Source organism: Dipteris shenzhenensis, chromosome 19 (genome assembly GCF_047967505.1).
Source record: "Dipteris shenzhenensis isolate YYH24624 ecotype China chromosome 19, Dip_SZ_1.0, whole genome shotgun sequence".
Classification (NCBI taxonomy): Eukaryota; Viridiplantae; Streptophyta; class Polypodiopsida; order Gleicheniales; family Dipteridaceae; genus Dipteris; species Dipteris shenzhenensis.
In genome coordinates, this window is record NC_141614.1 from 6,756,598 (window position 1) to 6,779,817 (window position 23,220).

The 23,220-nt window shown below is 47.0% G+C and overlaps 1 protein-coding gene across 3 annotated transcripts in view; it reads left to right on the forward strand.

Moving 5' to 3' along the window:
* Nucleotides 1-1,041: 1,041 nt before the first annotated feature.
* LOC147889995 (pentatricopeptide repeat-containing protein At1g74850, chloroplastic-like) overlaps nucleotides 1,042-23,220 on the forward strand; it is a 30,915-nt gene continuing 8,736 nt past the window's right edge. For 2 of the 3 annotated variants that reach the window (XM_087390715.1, XM_087390716.1), the window contains exons 1-2: nucleotides 1,042-3,286; nucleotides 3,442-3,857. In XM_087390715.1, the coding sequence (XP_087246841.1) occupies nucleotides 1,535-3,286; nucleotides 3,442-3,857 (2,168 nt within the window). In that variant the 5' untranslated portion in view covers nucleotides 1,042-1,534. The remainder of the gene's footprint in view (nucleotides 3,287-3,441; nucleotides 3,858-23,220) is intronic. The other variant, XM_087390717.1, reaches the window with a different exon arrangement.

Sequence of the window (23,220 nt, forward strand, 5' to 3'; positions counted from 1 at the left end):
GTAGTGGCTAAAAGAGTATGGTAGGAGTGGTGAGAAGAGTCGGCCTCATGAGAAACTTCAATTTGACCGTTCATCAGGGCCACCATGTTTCTTGGGGTATTGTCTGTCAGAAATAAGATAGTTTTGGAGAGGGGAGTGAGTATGGGGCATGTTGAAGAGTCCATCATAGGAGCTATCAGGGTCTATCTGTTGGATATGGGGTTGATTGAGGCCACCAAGGATAGTTTGATTAGTGATAGTCTAAAGGATTTAGCTGAAGTCTTGTAAGTAGCTACGTGGCAGCACAGGCCGTGGGCAGAATGCCCCTAAATTCAGCCATTTTCTGTAAATTTTGTTCACAAGCCAGCAAATCCCCCCCCCTCCAAAAAGAAAAAGAAAAAAAAAGCACACCTATGATGCCGCACTTTCAAATAAAAAAGCACTTATGATCGCCCTTCTAAATGTAGGATAGTTCTTATGTTGGGATTATCCTATTGAGAGCCTCCCTAATTTTAGAAATATCATGTATTATCTCATAAATGCATACATATAGATATGCGTACATACATAAAGTACGTGTGTGTGTGAGCATGCGTACGCATACATGCAGATACCTTATTGCAGAGACATTGTATGCTTGTCGCGTATAATATATTACATATTGTATTTATTGGAAGGCCCTTTTGCAAAACTTAAGATGGGGTACATGAAAGGGCCCCCTCAAGATTGAGGACAACACGCTATCTCAATTATTCATACCCTCTCTAGCATTGCTTTGACCTCCATGGGCCTTGCATGATGGCGAACCACTCAAAGGTTGAGTTTAGATACACAAGAGACATAGGGGCGGGAGGTAAATCGGATGGTTCATAGTCTTAATTTAAATCCGTGCTAAACCCACACGAAATATGGAAATAGTCCATATTTCATAAACCCACACGAAATATGGAAATAGTCCATATTTCATAAATCACTCTATCTGCAAAGAAGGAGATTTACCACCGAGAGTTTCACATGATAAACAGAGATGAACGATAATCTGCTAAGCCAAGGGAGGACAGGGAGAGAGAGAGAGCAGAGAGAGACAGAGAGAAGAGAAGAAGCTAGGCATGCAGGCCTTCCAAGACAAGAGTGTGGAGGATATGGATGAGGTTACCAGTTTCCAGAATGTTGAACTTTGCTCCTTGGCATTTGGATAAGTACTCCCCGCGGGCACTTCAATCCGGTTGCCTTTCGTCTGATGCGATTTACAGCTATGCTGTGCTGATTTGAGTCTCTCTAGTTATGGCGGCGATATGGGTATGCAGAACGAGAACTAGAGCCCGAGAACGATTGTTTTAGCTTGAAGATGGCTGGAACAACACCTGGGCGGAGGGGGTAGTTGCCTTTGCGAAGGAGTGGATACCTGTTTAGGTCATGTGAGGCGGGCGGGCGGGCGGGCGAGCGAGCGAGAGAAGCAGAGAGAGAGAGAGAGAGAGAGAGAGAGAGAGGGATGCTGAGCATTTGAAATGCAGTTCACGCAACTTTCCACCATGCCTGGCTAAGCTGCGAATCAATGGCTCATCAGGCCTGCTGTCCTTGCGCAGCAGCCAAGTTTCACTTTTCGCGAATGGAGGCCTCGCCAGTGACTCCTATGTTTTGCGCTGATGGTAACACGGGCTGTTTGATATCTCCTCGAGACAGCAGAGCAGCAGGCTTTGCACCTAGAGACCAAATTCCCTGTGGCAAAAGTCATTGCCTGGGGGCGGGGCAGAGTAGTCATTGGGATAGACGTTTAAGAGGAAGACAGTCTTCGCTTAAGTTCCCATTTGTTCTACTGTCATCTTCCAGGACATGGGGGCAGTCGCTATTTTCAGTTAGGATTCCGGGATCATCTTTTTCTTGTAAGTGCGCAAGGAAAAGGTTTCTGTGTTGGGATTCCGCGCTCTCAAGAGATTTCGGCTCCAAAGACTCTGATGCCCATTTTGCAAAACCATTGAAACGACGAGACCTGAGGTCCAATAGGCGCAATTCCAGGTTTGTGCCAAGAGCAGGCAAAAAGAAAATGCATAAACCACAGATGGTCATTCCAGATGCAGTAAGGGTAGAGCCTGGTAAGTATACTTATGACGTAGAGACTGCTATTAACCAGTTGAGCGCTCTGGCACCCCGTTCTAGTGTCGCCCGATGTATGGATAGCTACCGCAACAAGTTATCTATGAAAGACTTCTCCCTTATCTTCCGAGAATTCGGTCAACGTGGCGACTGGGAAAGAGCTCTCAGGCTTTTTAAATACATGCAGCGTCAACAATGGTGCAAGCCTCACGAATATATTTATACAATATTGATAGGTATTCTGGGGAGGGAGGGCCTTCTTGACAAATGCAGCGAGGTGTTTGAAGAAATGCCAAATCAAGGTGTGGATTGGAACGTCTACTCCTTCACTGCTCTGATAAATGCTTATGGTAGGAATGGCCAGTACGAGGCTTCCCTTCATCTTCTCTCACGCATGAAAAGAGAGAGAGTGACTCCCAACCTTATAACGTACAATACTGTGATCAATGCCTGCGCAAAGGGGGGCATGAACTGGGAGGGTTTGCTCGGCCTCTTTGCACAGATGAGACATGAGGGCATCCAGCCAGACATTATTACTTACAACACACTTCTTGGTGCCTGCAGCAGTAGGGGGCTTGGTGAAGAAGCTAAAATGGTTTTCCGGACCATGAATGAGGCTGGAGTGGTCCCTGATCAGGTCACTTACACTTTATTGGTGGAGACTTACGGAGTTATACGACGGCTAGAAGCTGTATCAGAGCTGCTCAGGGAGATGGAGGTGACTGGGAATGTGCCAGATGTGATTGCATATAATGTCTTGCTGCAGGCCTTTGCTAAAGGAGGAGATGTCTCAAGAGCAGCTGGCATTTTCAAGCAGATGCTAGAAGCAGGCTGTGGTCCAAATGTGCAGACCTACAGCATACTCTTGGACTGCTACGGGAAGCATGGTCATTTTGATGATGTGAGAGGACTTTTCACAGAAATGAAGGCCAGCGGGACAGCACCTGATGTCGTTACTTATAACACTCTTATTCAAGTATTTGGCAAAGGAGGATATTTCAAAGAGGTTGTTAGCCTCTTCTATGATATGGTAGATGGCACGGTCAAGCCAGATATGGAGACTTACAAAGGTCTATTACATGCATGTGGAATGGCAGGCTTACAACGAGAAGCAACAGAGATCCATCAGCATCTGATGAAGAGAGGTTTGATTCCAGAGCCTGAAATTTTCAGTGGCCTAATTCATGCTTATGGGAAGGCAGCCTTATATCAGGTGCTAAGAACTAAAATTTTCGTTGTCATTCTGAATTGTCTTTGTGTAAGGTGCTTTAAAGGAAAGTTTTTTTCGTTCATTGCATTGTTCTTCAAAGTTCAGCAGAGTTGATAGTTAGACTCGTCACCGAAAGAGTATATCTTTGGGATTCCTAGCAGGAAGCAGAGATTGCATTCAAGAGCATAGAAGAGTCTCAATGCAAGGCAAATCAAAAGACATTTGATTCTCTCATCCATGTCTATGCAAAAGGGGGTCTGTATAAGGAGGCGGGCACCATTCTTTTACGCATGCAGAAAGCAGGTTTTTCTGCCTCTGTGGACACTTATAATTCCTTCATAGAGGCATATGGTAAGGCCGGTCTTTTGCATGATGCGAAAGAGGTTTTCTTCGACATGCATGTGGCTGGGTGCCCTCAAAATCTGGAGACGTATGAAGCCTTGTTGAATGTATACTGCATTGCGGGTCTGTTTGATGAAGCTAAGGCACAGTTCCTAGAGATGAAAGAGGTGGGTGCAACTCCACAGGTTACCTCGTATTGTCTGATGTTGTCAATATCGGCCAGGCGAAGCAGGTACAGAAATCAAGTTCTCAGAACTGTATTTTCATAAAGGAGCTTAGACCTAAAAATAAGGAATGTGTTTCTTGTAATAACAAGGCAAGAGCTTGAAAGGTCTGCGTCTTAAAGGGAGCATGCAAGTGTTGGTTTGTGTCTGTTAAAGTGTGGGAAAGATTGGGGTTTCGCTTGTGTTATACCAACAGTGCTCTCTTGCTGATTGGAAAGATTGGGGGTTCGCTTGTGTTATACAAAGAGTCTTTTGCTAATAGCTATTGATTATTAGATTGTCAAACATAAGATTAAGCTGTACTGTCTCTCCATGATAAAATTAGTTCCCAGATTTATGTGGAAAGATTGGGGTTTCACTTGTGTTATACCAACAGCGCTCTCTTGCGGATTGGAAAGATTGGTGCTCTCTTGCTGATTGGAAAGATTGGGGTTTCGCTTGTGTTATACAAAGAGTCTTTTGCTAAGAGGTATTGGTTATTAGATTGTCAAACATAAGATTAAGCCTTTCTGTCTCTGCATGGTAAAATTGGTTCCCAGATTTACGTATTGGCAGACATGCTGATTTCACTTTGTGATACGTCTGCTCAAGTTGTGGCAAACAAGCTGACATTTGGTGGATGTTTTTATCTTAGTGGTGGATATTGTTGGGATTCGGGGTAGTATGTGTGTGTGTTCCCCTTGTGTGAGTACCTATGTGAGGATGGTTCTCACTGCCTGTCGCAAGCTGACTGAGAAGTCACTATCACACGGGAGGTGTTGGATAGTTGGACTTCCTCTTTGCAGTGTTGCGGTGGAGGGGGGATCGGTCTACTCCTTGCATGTTGGGTCTCACACTCTTTGCTCTGAGGGGGGATGTTGGAGAAATCATAGTCAAAGAGTGTTCTAGTGTGTACTAGAAACTAGCTCATGAGTCTTTGTGTGAGAGAGTGCCATGTGGCATCTTGGGAGTTATCCCATATACATATGGTACTCGAGTGTGCGTGTCCACTCTTTGTACTTCAACTTGTCACATCAATCAAGAGGAGCTTTTGGTCATGTAAGTGATTTCCTTCGGTTCTTGCCTTTCTTTCCATTTCCATTTCCTTTCATTTCTATTTCATGCTTCCTTCCTTCTAGCTCCCTTGCCTCCTTTGCACCTTCTTCCAGTTCCTTCATATTCTAGACATATTCTGCTGCTATGAGCCATCATTCTCTGCATGATTCCTTTGTCTGAATCTTCCTTTTTCTGAGAAATGCCCCTTCATTAGCCTTGCCATTTTTTAACAGACTCCATCGTATAAATCTTCCAATCTATTACGAGTGGATGTATTCTAGTCCTACAAAGGTATATATATAAATCTTCTGATATGTTTGATTTGTTCAAGCTCGCTTGGGCAGCACTTCACTCAGCATGCTATTTTATTAGCTGTAAATAATTATGGAAGCACAAATGGTTGGTACACTTGTGGAAAAGTTTTTTCCACCCATGCTAGACCAAGAGTCAACTGTTGGAAATGGTTAGGTCACCTCCCTGTTTGTAAGCCCCCATATGAGGAGAGCATGGGGGGGGGGTAACCGTGGTTTCTGAGAGGATGCCACATGGGCAGCATTATGGCTGCCATGAGGGCAGAGATCAGATAAAGAAAAGCAAGTACCTAGAGCTCCGGAGGCTGCATCAGGTGGCACCTTTGTACAGGGAGGATGACGGGGCCAGCGTACCCTGAGTCTGCCCTGACAAGAGGTCACTGATGAGCAGAAAGATGGTGGGGTATCCCGGGGTACAGGTGCTGATGTGGCAAGCTGTCTGGAGAGGTTTGTGGGCAGGCACATGGCCTGCAACATGCTTTGGAAAAGGCGCAATGGAGGCAGGGACAGCAGCCAGATGTAATCAGTGAACAGCCATCTTCTTTGATCCTGGCGCGAAGGCCAATCTTATCTGTCCAGATATGGCAGCCAGATTGGGGATCCGTGCAGATGAGATGGGGCCGAGTTGTGAAGCCAGCATGGCAAATCCACAGTTTAGCACTCTTGTCACTCCCATTATAGGGAAGCTTTGCTTGCATATTCAGTCTTTGATGGGCAGCGAAGACTTCGATATCATGCCTCTCTCCGGTTGTGATGTTTTGCTGGGAATTCCGTGGATGCACCGCTTGGATGCAGTGATAGATACCAAAAAGGGAAAAATTATAGTTTGTCATAATGGGAAGACCCATGTAGTTGATGCAAATTTGAAAAGTCATATTTTAGCTTACATGGTTTTTGCTAGGGAGGTTTCTCCAGTGAATGAAGAGCATACTGTTTCTCGTATGGATAGAGAAAGAGCTGTCTTTTTAAGTCAGTTTTCAAATTGTTTTTCGAATGAATTGCTTGGTAGTAGTCCGCCTAATAAACCACCCTATAGGGTCAGTGCGGCGCAGCAAGAGGAGATCATGAGTCAAGTTAATGAACTCTTCGAGAAGGGGGTGATTCAGCCAAGTTCGTTACCTTATTGTTCTCCAACCTTATTGTTCTCCAGTCTTGTTAGTGCTAAAGAAGGACGGTTCCTGGCGTATGTGTATCGATTACCGCGTTTTGAACAAGATCACTATTAAGAATCGCTTCCCGATACCCAGGATAGATGATATTTTGGATAGGTTGAAAGGGGAGCTGTATTTTCCTGCATTGATCTAAAGAGTGGGTACCACTAGGCTCGCATCCGCCCAGAAGATGTATATAAGACGGTGTTCAAGACTTATTTTGGGCTGTATGAGGTCTTGGTCATGCCTTTCAGACTCACTAATGCTCCTACAACATTCGATCGCATGATGGATAGGATCTTTTGGAATCGCAGAGCCTTTGTTGGTATGTTCTTTGATGACATGATTGTGTTTTCGAAAGATGAAGAGGAGCATCGGGAGCATGTAGCAGTTGTGTTTGTAGAGCTGAAGAAACAGAGGTTGTTCATTAATCCCAAAAAGAGAGTTTTTCATGGCTGAAATTCATTTTCTGTGCCATATTGTTTCCAAGGAAGGGGTCTGGATCATAGTTACGGGAAACACACGTTTCAGGAGAAAAAATAGGCGAAACGGCGTTTCGGGGTTGATCTGGAACAGAAACGGAGTTTTTGTGGGAAACGTTTCCCCGTGGGGGAAACGGCGCGTTTCCCCGTTTCACCCCTTGGGGAATCGTTTCCCCGGAGGGGAAACACGCCGTTTCTGCCTACAAACCCTGACAAAACAAAAAAATTCCTGCGCAGCCCGTCACTTGTGTCGTCGCCTGTTCGCTGCTCCTTCTTTGCTTGCTGCTGCCCGTTTTGTGTCCTCCCTAGTGCCCAAGGCTCAAGCCTCAAGCCTCAAGCCGTGTCCTCCCGAGTGCCCAAGGCTCAAGCCTCAAGTGCCCTCAGCCTTCAGCCCTCTCTTCACTCTTGTCCTCCACGGTGCGCAGGCCCAAAGGCCCCTTCGATCTTGTGTGAAGGTAAGCTCTCATTTCTGAATTTATTTTTATTCTTGACTCTTGAGTCTTGACCCATCCTACCCTCCTCTTTCAAGTTCCAATTTTCAGATTTGAATTGCATGTTTGTGCTGTAGCCTCCGTAACTTGCACACTTGCCTTGTTCTCGCCATGGCTGAGAGGCACCGTGAGTGAAGTCACGCAGTCGGATTATTGGTGGCATTTGCAAGTGGAAGAGAGGCGGTTGCGATAGAGGGCTGGCGAAACAGGCTGCGGGCTATCAAAGGCTGATGCGCGGCAGCAATGGCAGGTAATCTGGCGCTGGTCTAGCGCTGCAGGCTGGCAGGGACTGGCAGGAAACCAGGGCAGCAAACCGGCGAGGGGGGGGGGGCTGCATATGGCGTGGAAAGAGGGCTGCGTAGGGAGGCGAGCCTGCTTGATGAAATCCATACGGGCGTCAAAATGGATCGTCCCTTTTTTTCGTTTGTGGCTGCCTAGGTTGGGTGGTTGCCCAAAAAATTAAAGGGTGGGTTTATTTAACCCTTGGGTAGTCTAGGGTTAGACCTAAGGTATGGGGCTGGGTTTTCTTTTTTAGCCCCTCTAGGTACCCTTTTTTAAAAATAAGTGCTTGGTGCCAAAAGGTGTGCCTATTTGAAGGGGTGTGACCCTTGGAATAGGTGTACCTTTTCATGAAGGGGTGTGTCCCTGTTTTTAAAAGGGGTGTCCCCACACGAAGAGGTGTGTCCTCTTTTCCACGATGGGGTGTGTCCCTTGGGTGAGGAGTCAAAACTCTTCATCAAAGGTGTGTCCGATGGTGGAAAAGGTGCGTTCCTTGGTTTTGGGACAGCCCAAGCACATGAAAAGACACGATTTTTGTCGTGTCCATTCACATCAACTTGTGATGTGTGGGAGATGGAGAGGCCATTGATGACTTTAGGCAGGGTTGGCGCTAAAAATTTTTACGCTCATTCTCTTGTCCATTCATCAAACCATCCATAAGTCTAGATATAGAGAAAGGAATACGTCACAGATCGTGACAATCAGAGGACGACACCATTGGTGGGCCTCTGGATCTCTCTCTTTCGTATCGTGTCCATAGCTTTGGACAGAAATATATTATTTTGGTGGTTTCTATATTTGGCTGGTTCATTGTCTATTGATGAGTCTGCACATCTATCTGATGCACATGAAGTTAAGAAGTTTGTGATTCCACACCCCATACCACACCGTGTGAGCTCTTGGGCTATTCTATTAGTCTTCCGCTGTGCGTACCCTCTGTTGGTCGATTTCTAACAGTCCTGATGGAAGTTATCGAGAAGTGGAGCTTGAAGGCAAAACCTTGTTGAAGGACAATCTTGATTCATTGCTTGGAGGAATTAGCTGACGGAGTCTAAAGGATTGTACCCAGATGGGAGGCTCAAGTTCAGACAACTGTACGGCACTCTAAGCCTTTTCCTATTTCAGTTCATTATCATGGCCAATAGATACTAGATCCCAAACTTTGGTGAGACAGGCAAGCTCAACGGGACCATCTACACGTTGTGGAAGATGAAGATTGTGAGCCATTTGGTGTTGAGGGAGTCGTGGGTGATTGCAACGGGGACGAAGCTGATACCTCGGGCCACCATGACTATTGTAGCCACATCAACCTCGAGAGCTGTCTTGAGAGCGTGGCATATCTGGGATGCGGAAGCCTTGGCTATCATTGTAGGTGCAACAATGGATGCGGTGCATATTGAGATGTCGAAGACTTCTCAGGAGGCATGGATGACTTTGAGGTATATTTATGAGCTCGACATGAGGTGAGAATCTTGGACCTCGAGATAGCTATATTCAGCAAGAGTATGGATAAGGGGAATTGGTATAGGAATACATCACCAAGATGAAGGTGGTGTGGGATCAATTGGCATGTAATATGCAATGGTTATCTGATCGTGTAATTCACAGCAAGACCTTCTTTAAACCTTTAGCGAGGAATGAGCATTGTTTACCATAGAGAGAGAAAGGAGATGAGGGTAGAGAGAGAGTAGAGTCGACAACCGATTGGGTCCTTGTACCCACTGAGGGCCCCCTTCCCCAATCAGGGGAGAATTCGCTTTATACTTGGAGAACTGAGAAATACAAAGAACACTCTTCGAGAGAGCACGGAACGTGCTTCTGAAGAGCTCACTGTGCACACGTATAGCAGAACCAAGGACCTGAGAGGCAACGCCGACCAATACTGAGACCTTGATGCTGTCCACACTGGCGATGTAGGACGCTTCTGCAAGGCAAGGAAGAGGCTTGTGCTGTCTACCGGAATGCAGGGTTACTGCGTGAGTGAGAGAGTGAAAACTAGAAGTGATAGATCCTATGAGAGAACTGAGAGATGACTGAAATATAGAGCTGAGAGTGAGCTGTGTAAACTGTAAAAGAGAGCTGAGAAAGCTGAGGAAACAGTGTCCAAACCTCTCTCCGTTTGCTGGTCCAAACCTCCGACTGTTGTGCTGCGTGGTCACCTTCAAATCAGGCTGAACTGATGGCCAAGGGACTGAGGCTAGAGCAGGGCCAGATCTAAGGATCTCAGGGGCTGCACAGGAGGCTGAAGTGGAGATGTAGGAGGACTGAAGGCAGGAGCAAACTGAATGAGAAAACAGGGCAGCCAAGGGGCCCTTTTATAGGGCTGGACTGAGCCAACCCAGTCTGTAAACAGACCGACTCAGTCTGTTTTACAGACTGGCTGGCCTACAACCAGCCTATAAAAAGCCCTCCTTGGCTCATTTGCCAGGGGAGTTTTTGGGTAGCCTTTGCAGGCTGCCTTCCCTGCTTACCTGTCCAGCCTTTGGGGACCCTAAAGGGACTCCTAACCTAGGCTAAGACCTAAACTATAAGATGGAAACACTTAACCTACTGTTCTCCAGTGGGTACCAGTGAACAAGAACTGACTACTGACTTGACCTAAGGCTGAGAGACTGACCTACGTAGCTTGTGCCTGACTGTCCCTGGACAAGGGCTCACAAAGGGGTCACAGCATACGACAAAATCTCCTATCTGGGAACTATAATGCACTTGTCGATGTAGCCAGTGTGTCACATTGCACCCAAGTGCAGGGGTGCATGTGACATGGCGGCAATTTGTCAAAGGACGAGTTCGACCAGGATGGCAAGGTTGTCACTGGGTCCTAGGAATGCTTCCCCGGAGCTATAATAGTTTTGTGACTACGATGACTGCACGGCATAGGGCAGCACCAGTGACTTTCGAGGAGCTGGTTCCGCTGTTGTTGCAACAGGAAGCTTGGGAAAAGAAGTACGATGGTACGAAAAAGGATATGACAAGGCTCTGATAGCTCAGGACAAGAGCAAAGGCAAGGGCAAGGGTAAGCCTAGCAAAGGCAAGCCCAAAACTGAGGACGGAGCAGACTCTTTAGATAAAGACAAGAAGAAGAAGATAAAAAAAGAGAAGCGATGAGCCATGTTATTTTGTGGAAGTTTGCTAAATGAAGTCTGATAAGAGGAAGGGTGTGAACTTAGAGTCAGAGGACTCAACTTAGGTGGCAATAGGAAACTTTTCTTGGTGGCCATGTCGTGTGCTATTGAGATTAGATTCATGGACCCCGGTGTTACTATCAGGATGTCGGACATTGGGGAATGGTCAGAAGAGGAGTCATGATCCTTTGTGAAGGTGATGGACAGTGACGAGTGCCTGGAACCATCTGGGTGCTTGGATGGGGCTGCCAGCAAAGGGGGATTCTTCAATAGGATTTGGAGACTTAGAGTCTGAGGATGATTGTGACTTAGAGGAGGACAACAAAAGAAAGAACCACAGTTGGAGCTTGACTGTCTAGGGAAACTGGATTTGTGCTTGGGGTATGATGTCTCGGATATTGTGTTTGGTTGTAGGCCTAGCCAGATGGGGGACGGGTTGAAATAGTCCGTGAGAGGCTGGTGCCTAGAGGACTTCAGGCTGTTCACCCATCATTAGGCGGGCATGTGGAGGATACTGGTACTTGCAAAGCTTGAGTTTAGAGGCGTGCTCGGCTCTGAAGGTGGTGGTTGCATCAGGTGCTGCCAAAGATAGACCTGTGTACTAGAGTGGTGTGCGAAAGTGGAAATGGAGCCACTAGTCGAAAAGCGAGAGAAGGACTATGACAACATAGGACCTTTCCAGAGGGCTACGACACAGGAGCTACTGGAGTGTTGTCATGTAATAAAGGTGGAAAATGAGCGAGGCCCTTTAGAGGGGTTTTAGGTGGGGCATGTGGAGGGACTATATAAGTCTCCATCCACCACTCATTGTATACCTTTTGATGTAACATCTAATCCCATCCACCACTTATCTTGGGGTTGTCTTTTCCGGTAGATGCTTTAGTTCAGGTGGATTTTGGCAAAGCCGATGAAGTTTAGGGTTTAGGGTGGTCCCAAGGTTTAAAGCTCTTATGAACTTTGAATAGTCTAGCTTAAGAACCAAGGGGTCCTTTTACCTGTCTGATTTTTTTGTTTAGAAGTAGTGCCAAGTAGAGCTGTCCTCATACTGATGTAAAATTTTCAGAAACATTTGTGCAAAACTTTGCTTGGGTACCCACGAGCCCTCAACCGTTTATAGAAGAGCAATCTTGTGTGTTTGTAACCCTTGGGAGTGCTCTCTCTCATGATGTTTCATTGGCCAGACTAGAGAGGCAGGGCTTCCGCTTACACTTTCAAGATCCACGGACCAAGGGGTTGCTCTTTGACTCCTTGGTCCGTCATGCGGGGATGTACGACAGCCCATGTTGGGAGCCAGACTTGTTGGATACAGAGTGGGCCCGGGTGGAGCAACTTCAGGTTCTCATGTTATCATGGATGATTCGTGGTAAGCCATATGTTCCTCACCAGATCATGCAGGCTGAGTTTGGGTCACCCCCGTTACAACTAGATGCTGCATTTTAGGTCATCACGTATCTGTACTGAGTCAGGGAGTATGGGGATTACACCTCTGGGCGTAGCAGGCTACCATGGCTAGCACTGTCCTCTTCTATGGTACTTGCAGTAGGAGAGGACCAAAGGTGCTGGTATACACGCACAGAGAGATGGTTTGGGTGACTGGTGCTACACATGGATAGACTACCTCCCTTCCAGTACAGCATGGATGCTCCGTTTTCTCCCCTCCTATCACACGAGGTCAACCAGGGTATCCGTGAGGATCTCTTACAGCTACACACATTTCGGACTTGGTTGGGACCCAGTGAACTTCCAGTGAAGCTTAGCTTCTACAGAGATCACTGCTTACATATCACAGAGGAGGGTTTCATTGATCTACTTACCCCACTCACTGAGGATCTCTATTGGGCAGTTTCGGGTCTCTTCACATAGACTTCGTATCGAGAGCAGAGCGACTATCCAGGGAGAGGCGCATATGCACATTATGTGACATGCGGGAGGTTGAGACAGAGGAGCACTTCATCTTCAGGTGTCCTGTTTACTATAAGATCCGAGGGTGTTTCTACTGCCTCTTCAAAGATAGCTATGGGATTCTCGCCCGATTCCTCTTCTATCCAGACCAGCGATATTTGACAGGTTTCATTCATGAGGTACTCAAATACCGGCGAGAGGATACTTCGAGCACGGAGATAGGAGCAGACTCTTTCCTTGGCTGATCCATCTCAGAGCTCTGTCACGGAGTTTTTTCAGCCAGATCACATGGACCCTCACGAGACGAGGCCTTGACATGATCGTGACTTGGAGCTAGTGACCCGACAGCTCAGACAGAGGGTTGACACACATATCACACTAGGGGACATCCCTTTTCTGTTTTCAGTCGGGGCCCGACCGATAGGGGTCACAGTAGCCCCGGCTAGACGCAGAGCTACAGCCAAGAGACGTGCCAGGGCTACTCCTGTGAGTGGCCGACAACACTCTATCGCCGACTTCATGACCCCATTGCCTCACCCACCTTGATGCCCTGATGATGATGATGATGATGAGATATATAGTCAACCACCGACCTGACTATGTTGTTGCACTTAGGACTTAGTACCATCATTCTGCATTTTTTGCATTTTGCATTGGTGTGGATGCTCATTTAGTAGCTCCACCACCACAGCTTGTTTGTACCAGGTTTTTCACAGTCTCATAGACCCATCGGTCTTCCGAAGACTTTAATAAACTTTCTTTCTTTCTTTCTTTCTCTCAATCTCTCTCTATCTCTCTCTTCCCCTCACTCTTCCTCTCCCTCTAGCCCTTCCTCTCCTTCTTCCCCTTCACCTCTCTCCCTCCTACCAATTCTACTCCTTTCTCTAATCAGCCCGTCCGCCTTTCATTGAATTGGTATTAGAGCTCCAACTCTGGGCCAGAGATTGAACTCAAGGAGCTTTCACGACAAAGAACGTACAACTTAGGAGCTTTCATGTTGGCAGCAGCGTGCCTGACAACGCCATATTACTGTAGCCACCGCGAGCCACTGTGAACCAAGCCCTGCGCAAGCCCTTTGCGATTCGAACAGAGCTGCAGCCCAAATAGCTTGCATGCGTCGTATGGAATAGCTGCTACATCCACCCCTGCTCCCACACCCGTTGCCACTACCTCAACGCCTAGCACTCCTTCGGCTTCGTCACCTAAATTAGGACCTGCACCCATCACCTCATCGACTCCCACTACCTCTCCCCTAGCTTCTACTCCAGTACCGCCTCCCACCTCTACCATTCAAGTTGAAGGCCCGTCGCCTTCTGTCCGCTGCCTGTCCTTGAGCACCGTTCCGTGAGCCGTCTTGCTAGTCTCGTGAGTCGCCGTCATCACTGTGCCCTGTGCCTCCCATCACCGTTAGCTTCGAGCACGCCTTCGTCTCCGCCCACGGCTACCGCGTCCTGCCTTTGCCTCGCTCGTCGCCTCCTGCAAACCTTAGCCTACGAGGTTCTAATTCTTAGGTTAGATTTTAACCAGGGCTAGTTTAGTTAGTGGGTTATAGCTTTAGGTTTGGTTAGTTTGGACCTAGGTTAGGTTAGTGCTAACTAGGATTAAAGGGAGGGTTGGGATAGCCTAATTTAGTTTCCTAACACTCCTAATAGTCTTGGGTTAGTGCTGTCCTAACAGTCCTAGGCGACATAGGGAACCCCTTCCCCGTAAAAAAAAAAGGGGGAAAAAAAGAGAGACAAAAACTCAGAAATTTCCAGCCTCTTTTAGGGGCTTTCCACAGTCCTATTTTGGCTCATTTGGGCCCTGTTTTGAAGCTTCTTAACGACCTTTCTCCCCAGCCTCTCCATCCACCTTTTCTTGGTTCCACACACTATCTAAGGTGCTCATTACAGCAAGGAATTGCTGTCCATTTCTCTTTGCCTACATTCGAGCTCCTCTCTCCAGGGCCAGTCACCATGCCACCAAAGCGTGCCCCTCGTGATATATTGCATAACAGTGATGAGGCTGCTCAGTATGAGCAAGTGCTTGCCACAGTGGTTGCATCCACTGGTGGTACAGAGGTTCCTTCCACTCAGCCTCTCTCTCCTCCATCCTGGGAAGCGTAGGCAGCGTTGACACAGTTTTTGGATGCCCTTTTCTCTATGCTTCAGGGTGCTTCGCTAGATGGGACATGAGTTCAGCCAACAGCTTACCACAGCCATGGCTATGCAGGATACCGTCTTGCCCAGATGGGACAATAGATTGGTCAGCAGATCACATCTGCCATTGCTATGCAGGATAAGGGTAAGCAGCCCGCATCCCAGCATGGGGATCAATCAGATAGCCATGATGAGTTCTCGGTCCCACGCAGAGGGTTTATGGCTGATGCAAGCCGAACCTATGAGCATGTACCCCAGCATGGGAATTACATTGATTTGGGTGATGCTTTTTCTGTGCCGCAGAGCACTTTCTTGACAAACACCAGGCCGCCTTTTGGCTCACAGTTTCTTGCTTGCACGCAAGCTGGGCTATCTATACTGGGCCGACCTTTGGGTATGCATTCATTCAATATTGTACCCGTGAGCGTGCTTGATCTGGTTTTGGGTTACAGGGCAGATGGGAAAGAGGTCATGTTAAGCCAAGCAATCTCCAATTCTCCAGGACCAGATAAAACAGGTACAAACACCACTGGTGCCTCTCCAAATCCTGTCAAAGAAACCCCGAATCGGAGGCCAAAAACACAACCAAAGAAATGTCAAAAGCCCCGGTGCAGAGGAGAAACAAAATAAAAAATTATTTAAAAAATGTTTTTTTTTCTGGTCTGACCAGATCTGGCCGACCAGATTGACCTGGTCGGTCAACTCTGACCAGGTCGGTCAACCTGCAGGTTGACCGACTTTTTCTGCCCCTTCCTATTTAAAGGGGGGGGGGGCTAGGTATTGATATATTATCTCTTCTCCAGCTCCAGAGGTTCCTGCACACCCTGAGCCACTTCTGCCTCCTGGCTGCCTCCTCTACTGCCTCAACTTCTTCCTCCTGTCTGTCCCCTCTTTTCTGCTCCAGATCTGCCCCTCCTTTCTGCTCAGATCTGCCCTCCTTTCTGCTCAGATCTGTCCTCCTTTCTGCTCCAGATCTGTCCCCTTTTTCAGCTCCAGATCTGCCCTCTTTTCTGCCCCAGATCTGCCCCTCCTTTCTGCTCAGATCTGTCCTCCTTTCTGCTCCAGATCTGTCCCCTTTTTCAGCTCCAGATCTGCCCTCTTTTCTGCCCCAGATCTGCCCCTCCTTTCTGCTCAGATCTGTCCTCCTTTCTGCTCCAGATCTGTCCCCTTTTCAGCTCCAGATCTGCCCTCTTTTCTGCTCCAGAACAGCCTTCCTTTCTGCTTCAGTTCTGCTCATCTTTCTGCATCAGATTACCTCCAACCTCCGCTCCAGATTCCGTTCTTTCTACTCCAAATCTGCAGCAACCCCTTCATCAGTTTGTTGTCTCAGATTTGGTTCAGTTCCAACTTGTGGAGCTAGTGCGGAAGTCCACTACAGTTGTCAGGACTGAAGTTTGTTTCAGAGCTTCTCTTCACTTGTACTAAGTTCCGTTTGTGATATATATATCTTCTTCAGCCATTGATTGTCTTCAGTATTGTTTTTATTTGTCTCCAAGTATTTTCTTTATATGGTATCAGAGCCAGGTGTGCCAATCGACACCTGAGCCTTGATCTGGAAAGCTTGGAAGATAAATCATCACCTGAAGATGTCTTCTCCCTCTTCTCTGAAGCGATCTCAGCCTGAATCAACCTCTATTCAACCATCACCTTCGACATATGTCGAGAGAGAGTCTGCTAGGATTGAAGGTGATGAATACCTCTCCAAACTCTTTAAAGAATTTGCTGAATTCCAGAAATGGAAGGAACTTGAAGCAGGTACCCGCACACCTCGTGCCTCTACCTCTCCACGGTTCTCTCCAGTACGTCAACAAGGACCTCTATTCAACTCAGAAGAAGCTGAGCAACATCTCAAGTTCGGTGCCAACGAAGAACAAGTATCCCCTGACGAAAGAGGACAGGCCGGCATGAGAACATTGGATTATTCGACAGTGCCTATTCCACAAGAATCAGTGCAAGGTATGATGCCCTATTCCCTTAGTGCAACTCCTTCTGTTATGCAAGGCATAGGAACAAGTAATCACAAGGACACAGATCCATACATGCATGTGAACACTCGCAGACGAGAAGGAAGAAATGCGTCTGACAATGAGTTTGCTTTCGGTTCACATCCCTCCCTCCCTCCCTCCCTTCCCTCTCATCTCTTCCGCTGCCATCTTTCCTCCAGTGGTTTCTCATCCTCCTCCTTCTCCCATGCCACTGGATTCCTATAGTTTATTTCCCTCTATCTCTCCCGCTGCCTCTTTTTCACCTCTCATGTCTTATCCCGCCTCTCATATTCATCCCTCCCCCTCAGGACCTTTTTCAAATTCCTTTATTCCTCCGGTGATGCCACCTCTCCCTTCTTCTCACTCTGCTACTATTCCCAATTCTCTTCTGCCTCCACCGGTTGCTTCTCCCTATCATTCTATTTCTTCCCCTCACCTTGTCTCTGCAACAGCCAAACATGCTTTCACTGATATGACTCGTTTTAACGGGTCTAATTATACCACATGGTCCAATCTTATGCGCCATGTGCTTGATTCTCAAGACCTATGGGAACTTGTTCAAGGTACCGAATCGCCACCTGATCCTCATGTTTATCCTCCTCAGGTAGTTCCTTCGTGGCGACATCGTAATGCCACTGCCATTGTTGAAATTATGCAAGGTCTTTTACCTGAATTTCACTCTCAATTACATCATTTTGATCTTGCCTCTGAGCGATGGGCACATCTCACTGACCGCTATGCAGCTCGAGATCGTACTCGTCGTATCAATCTTGACCATGATCTCCAACAATTCCAGATTCTTGCTGACGATGATCTCAAGGTTAAACTAGCCGATTACCGGCGGTTAGTTGCTGAATTTGCCACAACTGGTCCTCCCAAATCCGAGGATGACCAAGTTACTTTCTTTTTAAATAAACTTCCGCCCAAGTATTTCAGTTTTATGCAACAAATCATTTCTCAACCTTCTCTTCCTACTTTTTATGAGTTTGAATGTCAACTTTTGCGTTATGCTCGTCTTTACTCTCAGGTCCACCAAAAACATAGCATTCCTGCTTCAGAGGGGGCTCTTCTCTCCGGGATTCCAAAAGATCAACCTAGCTCCGGAAAGCCCTCTCCTACTCCTAACCCCTCTAGTAGTAAACCCGCCTGGCACTCCCTTCCCAAAAAGAATAGATTTTGTCAGCATTGCCAGAGAGTTGGGCATATTGACGATGAATGTCGCTCCAAAGCCAAAGGCCTTCTTCCTCAGCCTCCCACCATGACTCCTCAACCACCCCGTTGGACTCCTCAGCTCCCTACCACGACTCCTCAACCACCCCGTTGGACTCCACAGCCCCCTACCACGACTCCTCAGCCACCTCGTTGGCGTCCTAGGGGTGGTCCTCCTCCTCCTCCTTCGAACACTGGTCTCTGGAGACCCCAGGGCCATGTCACTAATCACTTCACTCCTTCTCCTCCCTTTATAACTCCTGAAGGTCTGTCTGACTGGTCCACCGGAGATTCTCTAGACTTCACTTCTCAAGCCTTGATCCATATCACCGAGCTTGACTCCTCCTCTTCCTTATCTGGGTCATCTTTTCATACTCTTTCATGTGACTCTAAATCTTCTTGGATTGTGGATAGTGGAGCCACTCATCATATGACCCCTCATCTTGATCTCTTCATTTCTCGCCAACCGGCAACAGGGGGAGTTTGTTGTGGCAATAACTCTGTTGCTACTATTCATGGTGTTGGTTCAATAACCTTTGATACTGACAAAGGTCCCAAACTTGCTCAATTGGATCAAGTGTTTTATGTGCCCCAATTAGGGGTCAATCTTCTTTCTGTTCATCAACTTTGCCTCCTTGGTCGCACAGTGCTATTTACAAAGATGCATGTTGACATCATAGATGAGTCCTCGGGACTCCTTCTAGCTCGAGGTGATGCTCAACCTAATGGTTTGTACTTTATAAATCAATTTCTTGCGACTCCCTCCCCTTGCGGTTCTGAGTTTCATCGGCTTTACGGTAATGCTACCCTAAAAGATCCAACTGACACAGAACGATTATGGCATTATCGTCTGGGACATTTGTCCTATGACTCTTTATATGAAATGTCTCGGGATCATCTAGTTGATGGCCTACCTAAATTATCGCGCGCTAAAGATATTTGTCATCCCTGTCAATTAGGTAAACAAAGCCGCACTCCTTTTGCTTCTCATTCCACTTCTCGAGCCAGTGAGATTTTGCGTCTAATTCATCTCGATATTAGTGGCAAATCTCCTGTTCCTTCCCTCAATGGTTCACATTATTTCTTTTTAATTGTGGATGATTACTCTCGCTATCAATGGGTGTTTTTCATGAAAGAGAAATCTGACACTTTTTCTTTTTTTGCTACTTGGGCTCGCTTGGTTATGAACCAAATAGGCAAGTCTATTGCGATTGCTCGTAGTGATAATGGTGGTGAATTCATTTCCCATGAATTCACTCAATTCCTTCAAGAGCATGGTATCCAACGCCATCTTACATCTCCAAATTCGCCTTCCCAAAATGCTCGTGTCGAACGGCGACAACGTACTGTCATGAACATGGCCCGTTCCATGCTTTTTGCAGCCGAGTTGCCTGAACGTCTCTGGCCCGAAGCCGTCAATACTTCTGTCTATATCCTTAATCGCTGTCCTACTCAACCCATCCTGAACATGACGCCTTTTGAGGCCTTTTATGGCTATCGTCCTTCTATTTCTCATCTTCGAATCTTTGGTTGCCGTGCGTACACTCATACTCCCAATGATACTCGCGGGAAACTCGAACCTCGTGCTGAACTTTTTCTTCTAGTTGGCTACTCGGCAGAAGCCAAAGCTTATCGATTATTTGATCCTCGTACAAACAAAGTTTTGGTTCGCCGAGATGTGGTCTTCGATGAAAGAGCAGTGCTTAAAAATTCCTCTATTCTCTCTACTGATGACGTCTCCACTCCAGTTCCTTCCGACAATTCTCCACCCGAAATTCCTTCCTCTCCTCTCAAAACATCTCTCCCCCCACCCATTGCTTCTCCTCACGACCCACTGCCACGTTGGTATCGTCAAACTATGAAGGATTCCGGGATTATTCCTGTCGAACTTCCTCCTTCTTGTCCGCGCCGCTCTACTCGAATAACTTCTTCTCCTGCCACTGCCTCTTTTTTTACCACGGCCTATATCATACATTCTGAACCTGCCACTTGGCAGGAAGCAGTTAAAAATCCTGCGTGGCATCGTGCTATGGAACAGGAGCTTGAAAGTATTGATCGCAATCAGACCTGGATCTTGGTAAATCGACCCACTCACAAAAAGGTCATCGGAACCAAGTGGATCTTCCGAACAAAACTCAAAGCCGATGGCACCCTGGACAAATACAAAGCCCGCTTAGTAGTGCAAGGATTCCGCCAAAAACATGGTATCGATTATGAGGAAACCTTTGCCCCTACTGCTCGGTTAACTTCCTTTCGTCTTCTTCTTGCCTTAGCTGCTCATCACCATTGGACTATCTATCAAATGGATGTCAAGAGTGCCTTTCTCAATGGCTACCTTGATGAAGAAGTCTATGTGACTCCCCCACCAGGTTTTTCTCCTCCTGGCCATGAAAATAAGGTTTTCCGTCTCCGCAAAGCTCTTTATGGTCTCAAACAAGCACCTCGATCATGGTTCCACCGAATAGACACCTTCCTCAAAACTAATGGTTTTCATTCTACTCCCTTTGATCCAAATTTATATATCCATCATTCGTCAGAGGGGGTCTGCTTTATTTTACTCTATGTCGATGATCTTTTGCTTTTAGGCTCCACTCCCACTACACTTCAGTACATTAAAACTCAACTCAGCATCACTTTTGAAATGACTGATCTTGGTCGGCTCTCCTATTTTTTAGGCATGGAAGTTGTACAACATTCTGGTGGTATTTTTGTTTCTCAACAGAAATATGCTCTTCAACTCCTTGATCAAATCATTCCTCATGAGCCTAAGCTGGCTGCCACTCCCTTAGATCCCACCGTAAAGCTCTCAAAAGACTTGGAGTCTCCTCCCTTTGATGAACATCTCTATCGCCAGGTTGTTGGCAAACTCCTCTGGCTCCTTCACACTCGTCCTGATCTTGCTTACTCCGTCTCTATTCTCAGTCAATATTTTAATGAACCCAAGCTCACTCATTGGCATGCATGTATTCGTATCTTGCACCCTTATGGTTTACATTTCAGACCAGGACTAACCCTACAGGGATACACTGATTCTGACTGGGCTGGTGACCCGGACAATCGTCGTTCTCATGGCGGCTATATTTTCTCGTTTGGCTCGGCACCTGTTTCTTGGTCTAGCCGTAAACAAGAGACTGTTGCTGGTTCTTCTACTGAGGCTGAATACCGGGCCTTGTATGATTGTACCACAGAGGCCATATATCTCCGACAGTTTTTGGCAGAATTGCACTTTCCTTGTACTGAACCCACGATCCTCTACGTCGACAACAAAAGTGCCATTGCTCTCGCAGGCAATCCCATTTTTTCCAACCGCACCAAACATGTTGGTGTTCACTTTCATTTTACTCGCGAGCAAGTGGAACTAGGTACTATTCGGTTGATCTATGTTCCAGCTGCCGATAATCATGCTGATATTCTTACCAAGCCGGTTAATCGCCCTACTCTTGAGCATCTTTGCCCACGGTTGGGGATTGGTTTACCTCCTCCTCTTTAACAGTTTTTTTCTCTTTGTGTACTTAAGGAAGTGAACAAATCCCCTGCGAGGGCACTCCTTCAAGTCTTTCTTTTTTGTACCATCATCTGTGCATTTAGTGAAGATGAAAACCTACTCTGTAGGCATCTCCATCTAAATGAAAACCCCCACGAAAAAAAAAAAAAAAAAAAAAAGGGCTGATGAAGATGATAGATCACTCATGGAACACCTCTTTGCTTCTCCTGTCTGCATTGGACATTGAGAGGGGGTGTTAAGCCAGGCAATCTCCAATTCTCCAGGACCAGATAAAACAGGTACAAACACCACTGGTGCCTCTCCAAATCCTGTCAAAGAAACCCCGAATCGGAGGCCAAAAACACAACCAAAGAAATGTCAAAAGCCCCGGTGCAGAGGAGAAACAAAATAAAAAATTATTTAAAAAATGTTTTTTTTTCTGGTCTGACCAGATCTGGCCGACCAGATCTGGCCGACCAGATTGACCTGGTCGGTCAACTCTGACCAGGTCGGTCAACCTGCAGGTTGACCGACTTTTTCTGCCCCTTCCTATTTAAAGGGGGGGGGGGCTAGGTATTGATATATTATCTCTTCTCCAGCTCCAGAGGTTCCTGCACACCCTGAGCCACTTCTGCCTCCTGGCTGCCTCCTCTGCTGCCTCAACTTCTTCCTCCTGTCTGTCCCCTCTTTTCTGCTCCAGATCTGCCCCTCCTTTCTGCTCAGATCTGCCCTCCTTTCTGCTCAGATCTGTCCTCCTTTCTGCTCCAGATCTGTCCCCTTTTTCAGCTCCAGATCTGCCCTCTTTTCTGCCCCAGATCTGCCCCTCCTTTCTGCTCAGATCTGTCCTCCTTTCTGCTCCAGATCTGTCCCCTTTTTCAGCTCCAGATCTGCCCTCTTTTCTGCCCCAGATCTGCCCCTCCTTTCTGCTCAGATCTGTCCTCCTTTCTGCTCCAGATCTGTCCCCTTTTCAGCTCTAGATCTGCCCTCTTTTCTGCTCCAGAACAGCCTTCCTTTCTGCTTCAGTTCTGCTCATCTTTCTGCATCAGATTACCTCCAACTTCCGCTCCAGATTCCGTTCTTTCTACTCCAAATCTGCAGCAACCCCTTCATCAGTTTGTTGTCTCAGATTTGGTTCAGTTCCAACTTGTGGAGCTAGTGCAGAAGTCCACTACAGTTGTCAGGACTGAAGTTTGTTTCAGAGCTTCTCTTCACTTGTACTAAGTTCCGTTTGTGATATATATATCTTCTTCAGCCATTGATTGTCTTCAGTATTGTTTTTATTTGTCTCCAAGTATTTTCTTTATAGGTCATTCCTCTTCTCAGGCTTTTACCGCACCATCTTTTCAGAGGGGTGCCTTTGGAAGGCAGAGTCAGCCAAGGCTGCATGTTTCAATGGCTCCGTCATTGAACACCTTTAGTCAGACACAGCCGGTGCATCAGGTTGGTGGTGTTACTATGCAGCAGAATGCTGTAAATGGGCAGCAAGTGACCACATACGATATGCTCTCAGATGCCTTACGCTCTTACAGAGCCTTGCTTGAGGAAGTGCGGGATGAGATGCCCTTTCCTCAGTATGTGAGCCTTAAGCGTGAGGATGGCCGACATTCTGGTTGGTACAATAAGCAGTATGCAGCCAAGGATGTGAAGGATAAGCTCTCGGTGCATAAGTTTAAAGGGGACACTCGCACTCCAATGAGTTGGAGGAGTGGCTCGCGAAGCTGGAAGACTATTTCCGCTTCTACCCCAAGTCCGATGAGGAGTGCATCATTTTTGCAAGTA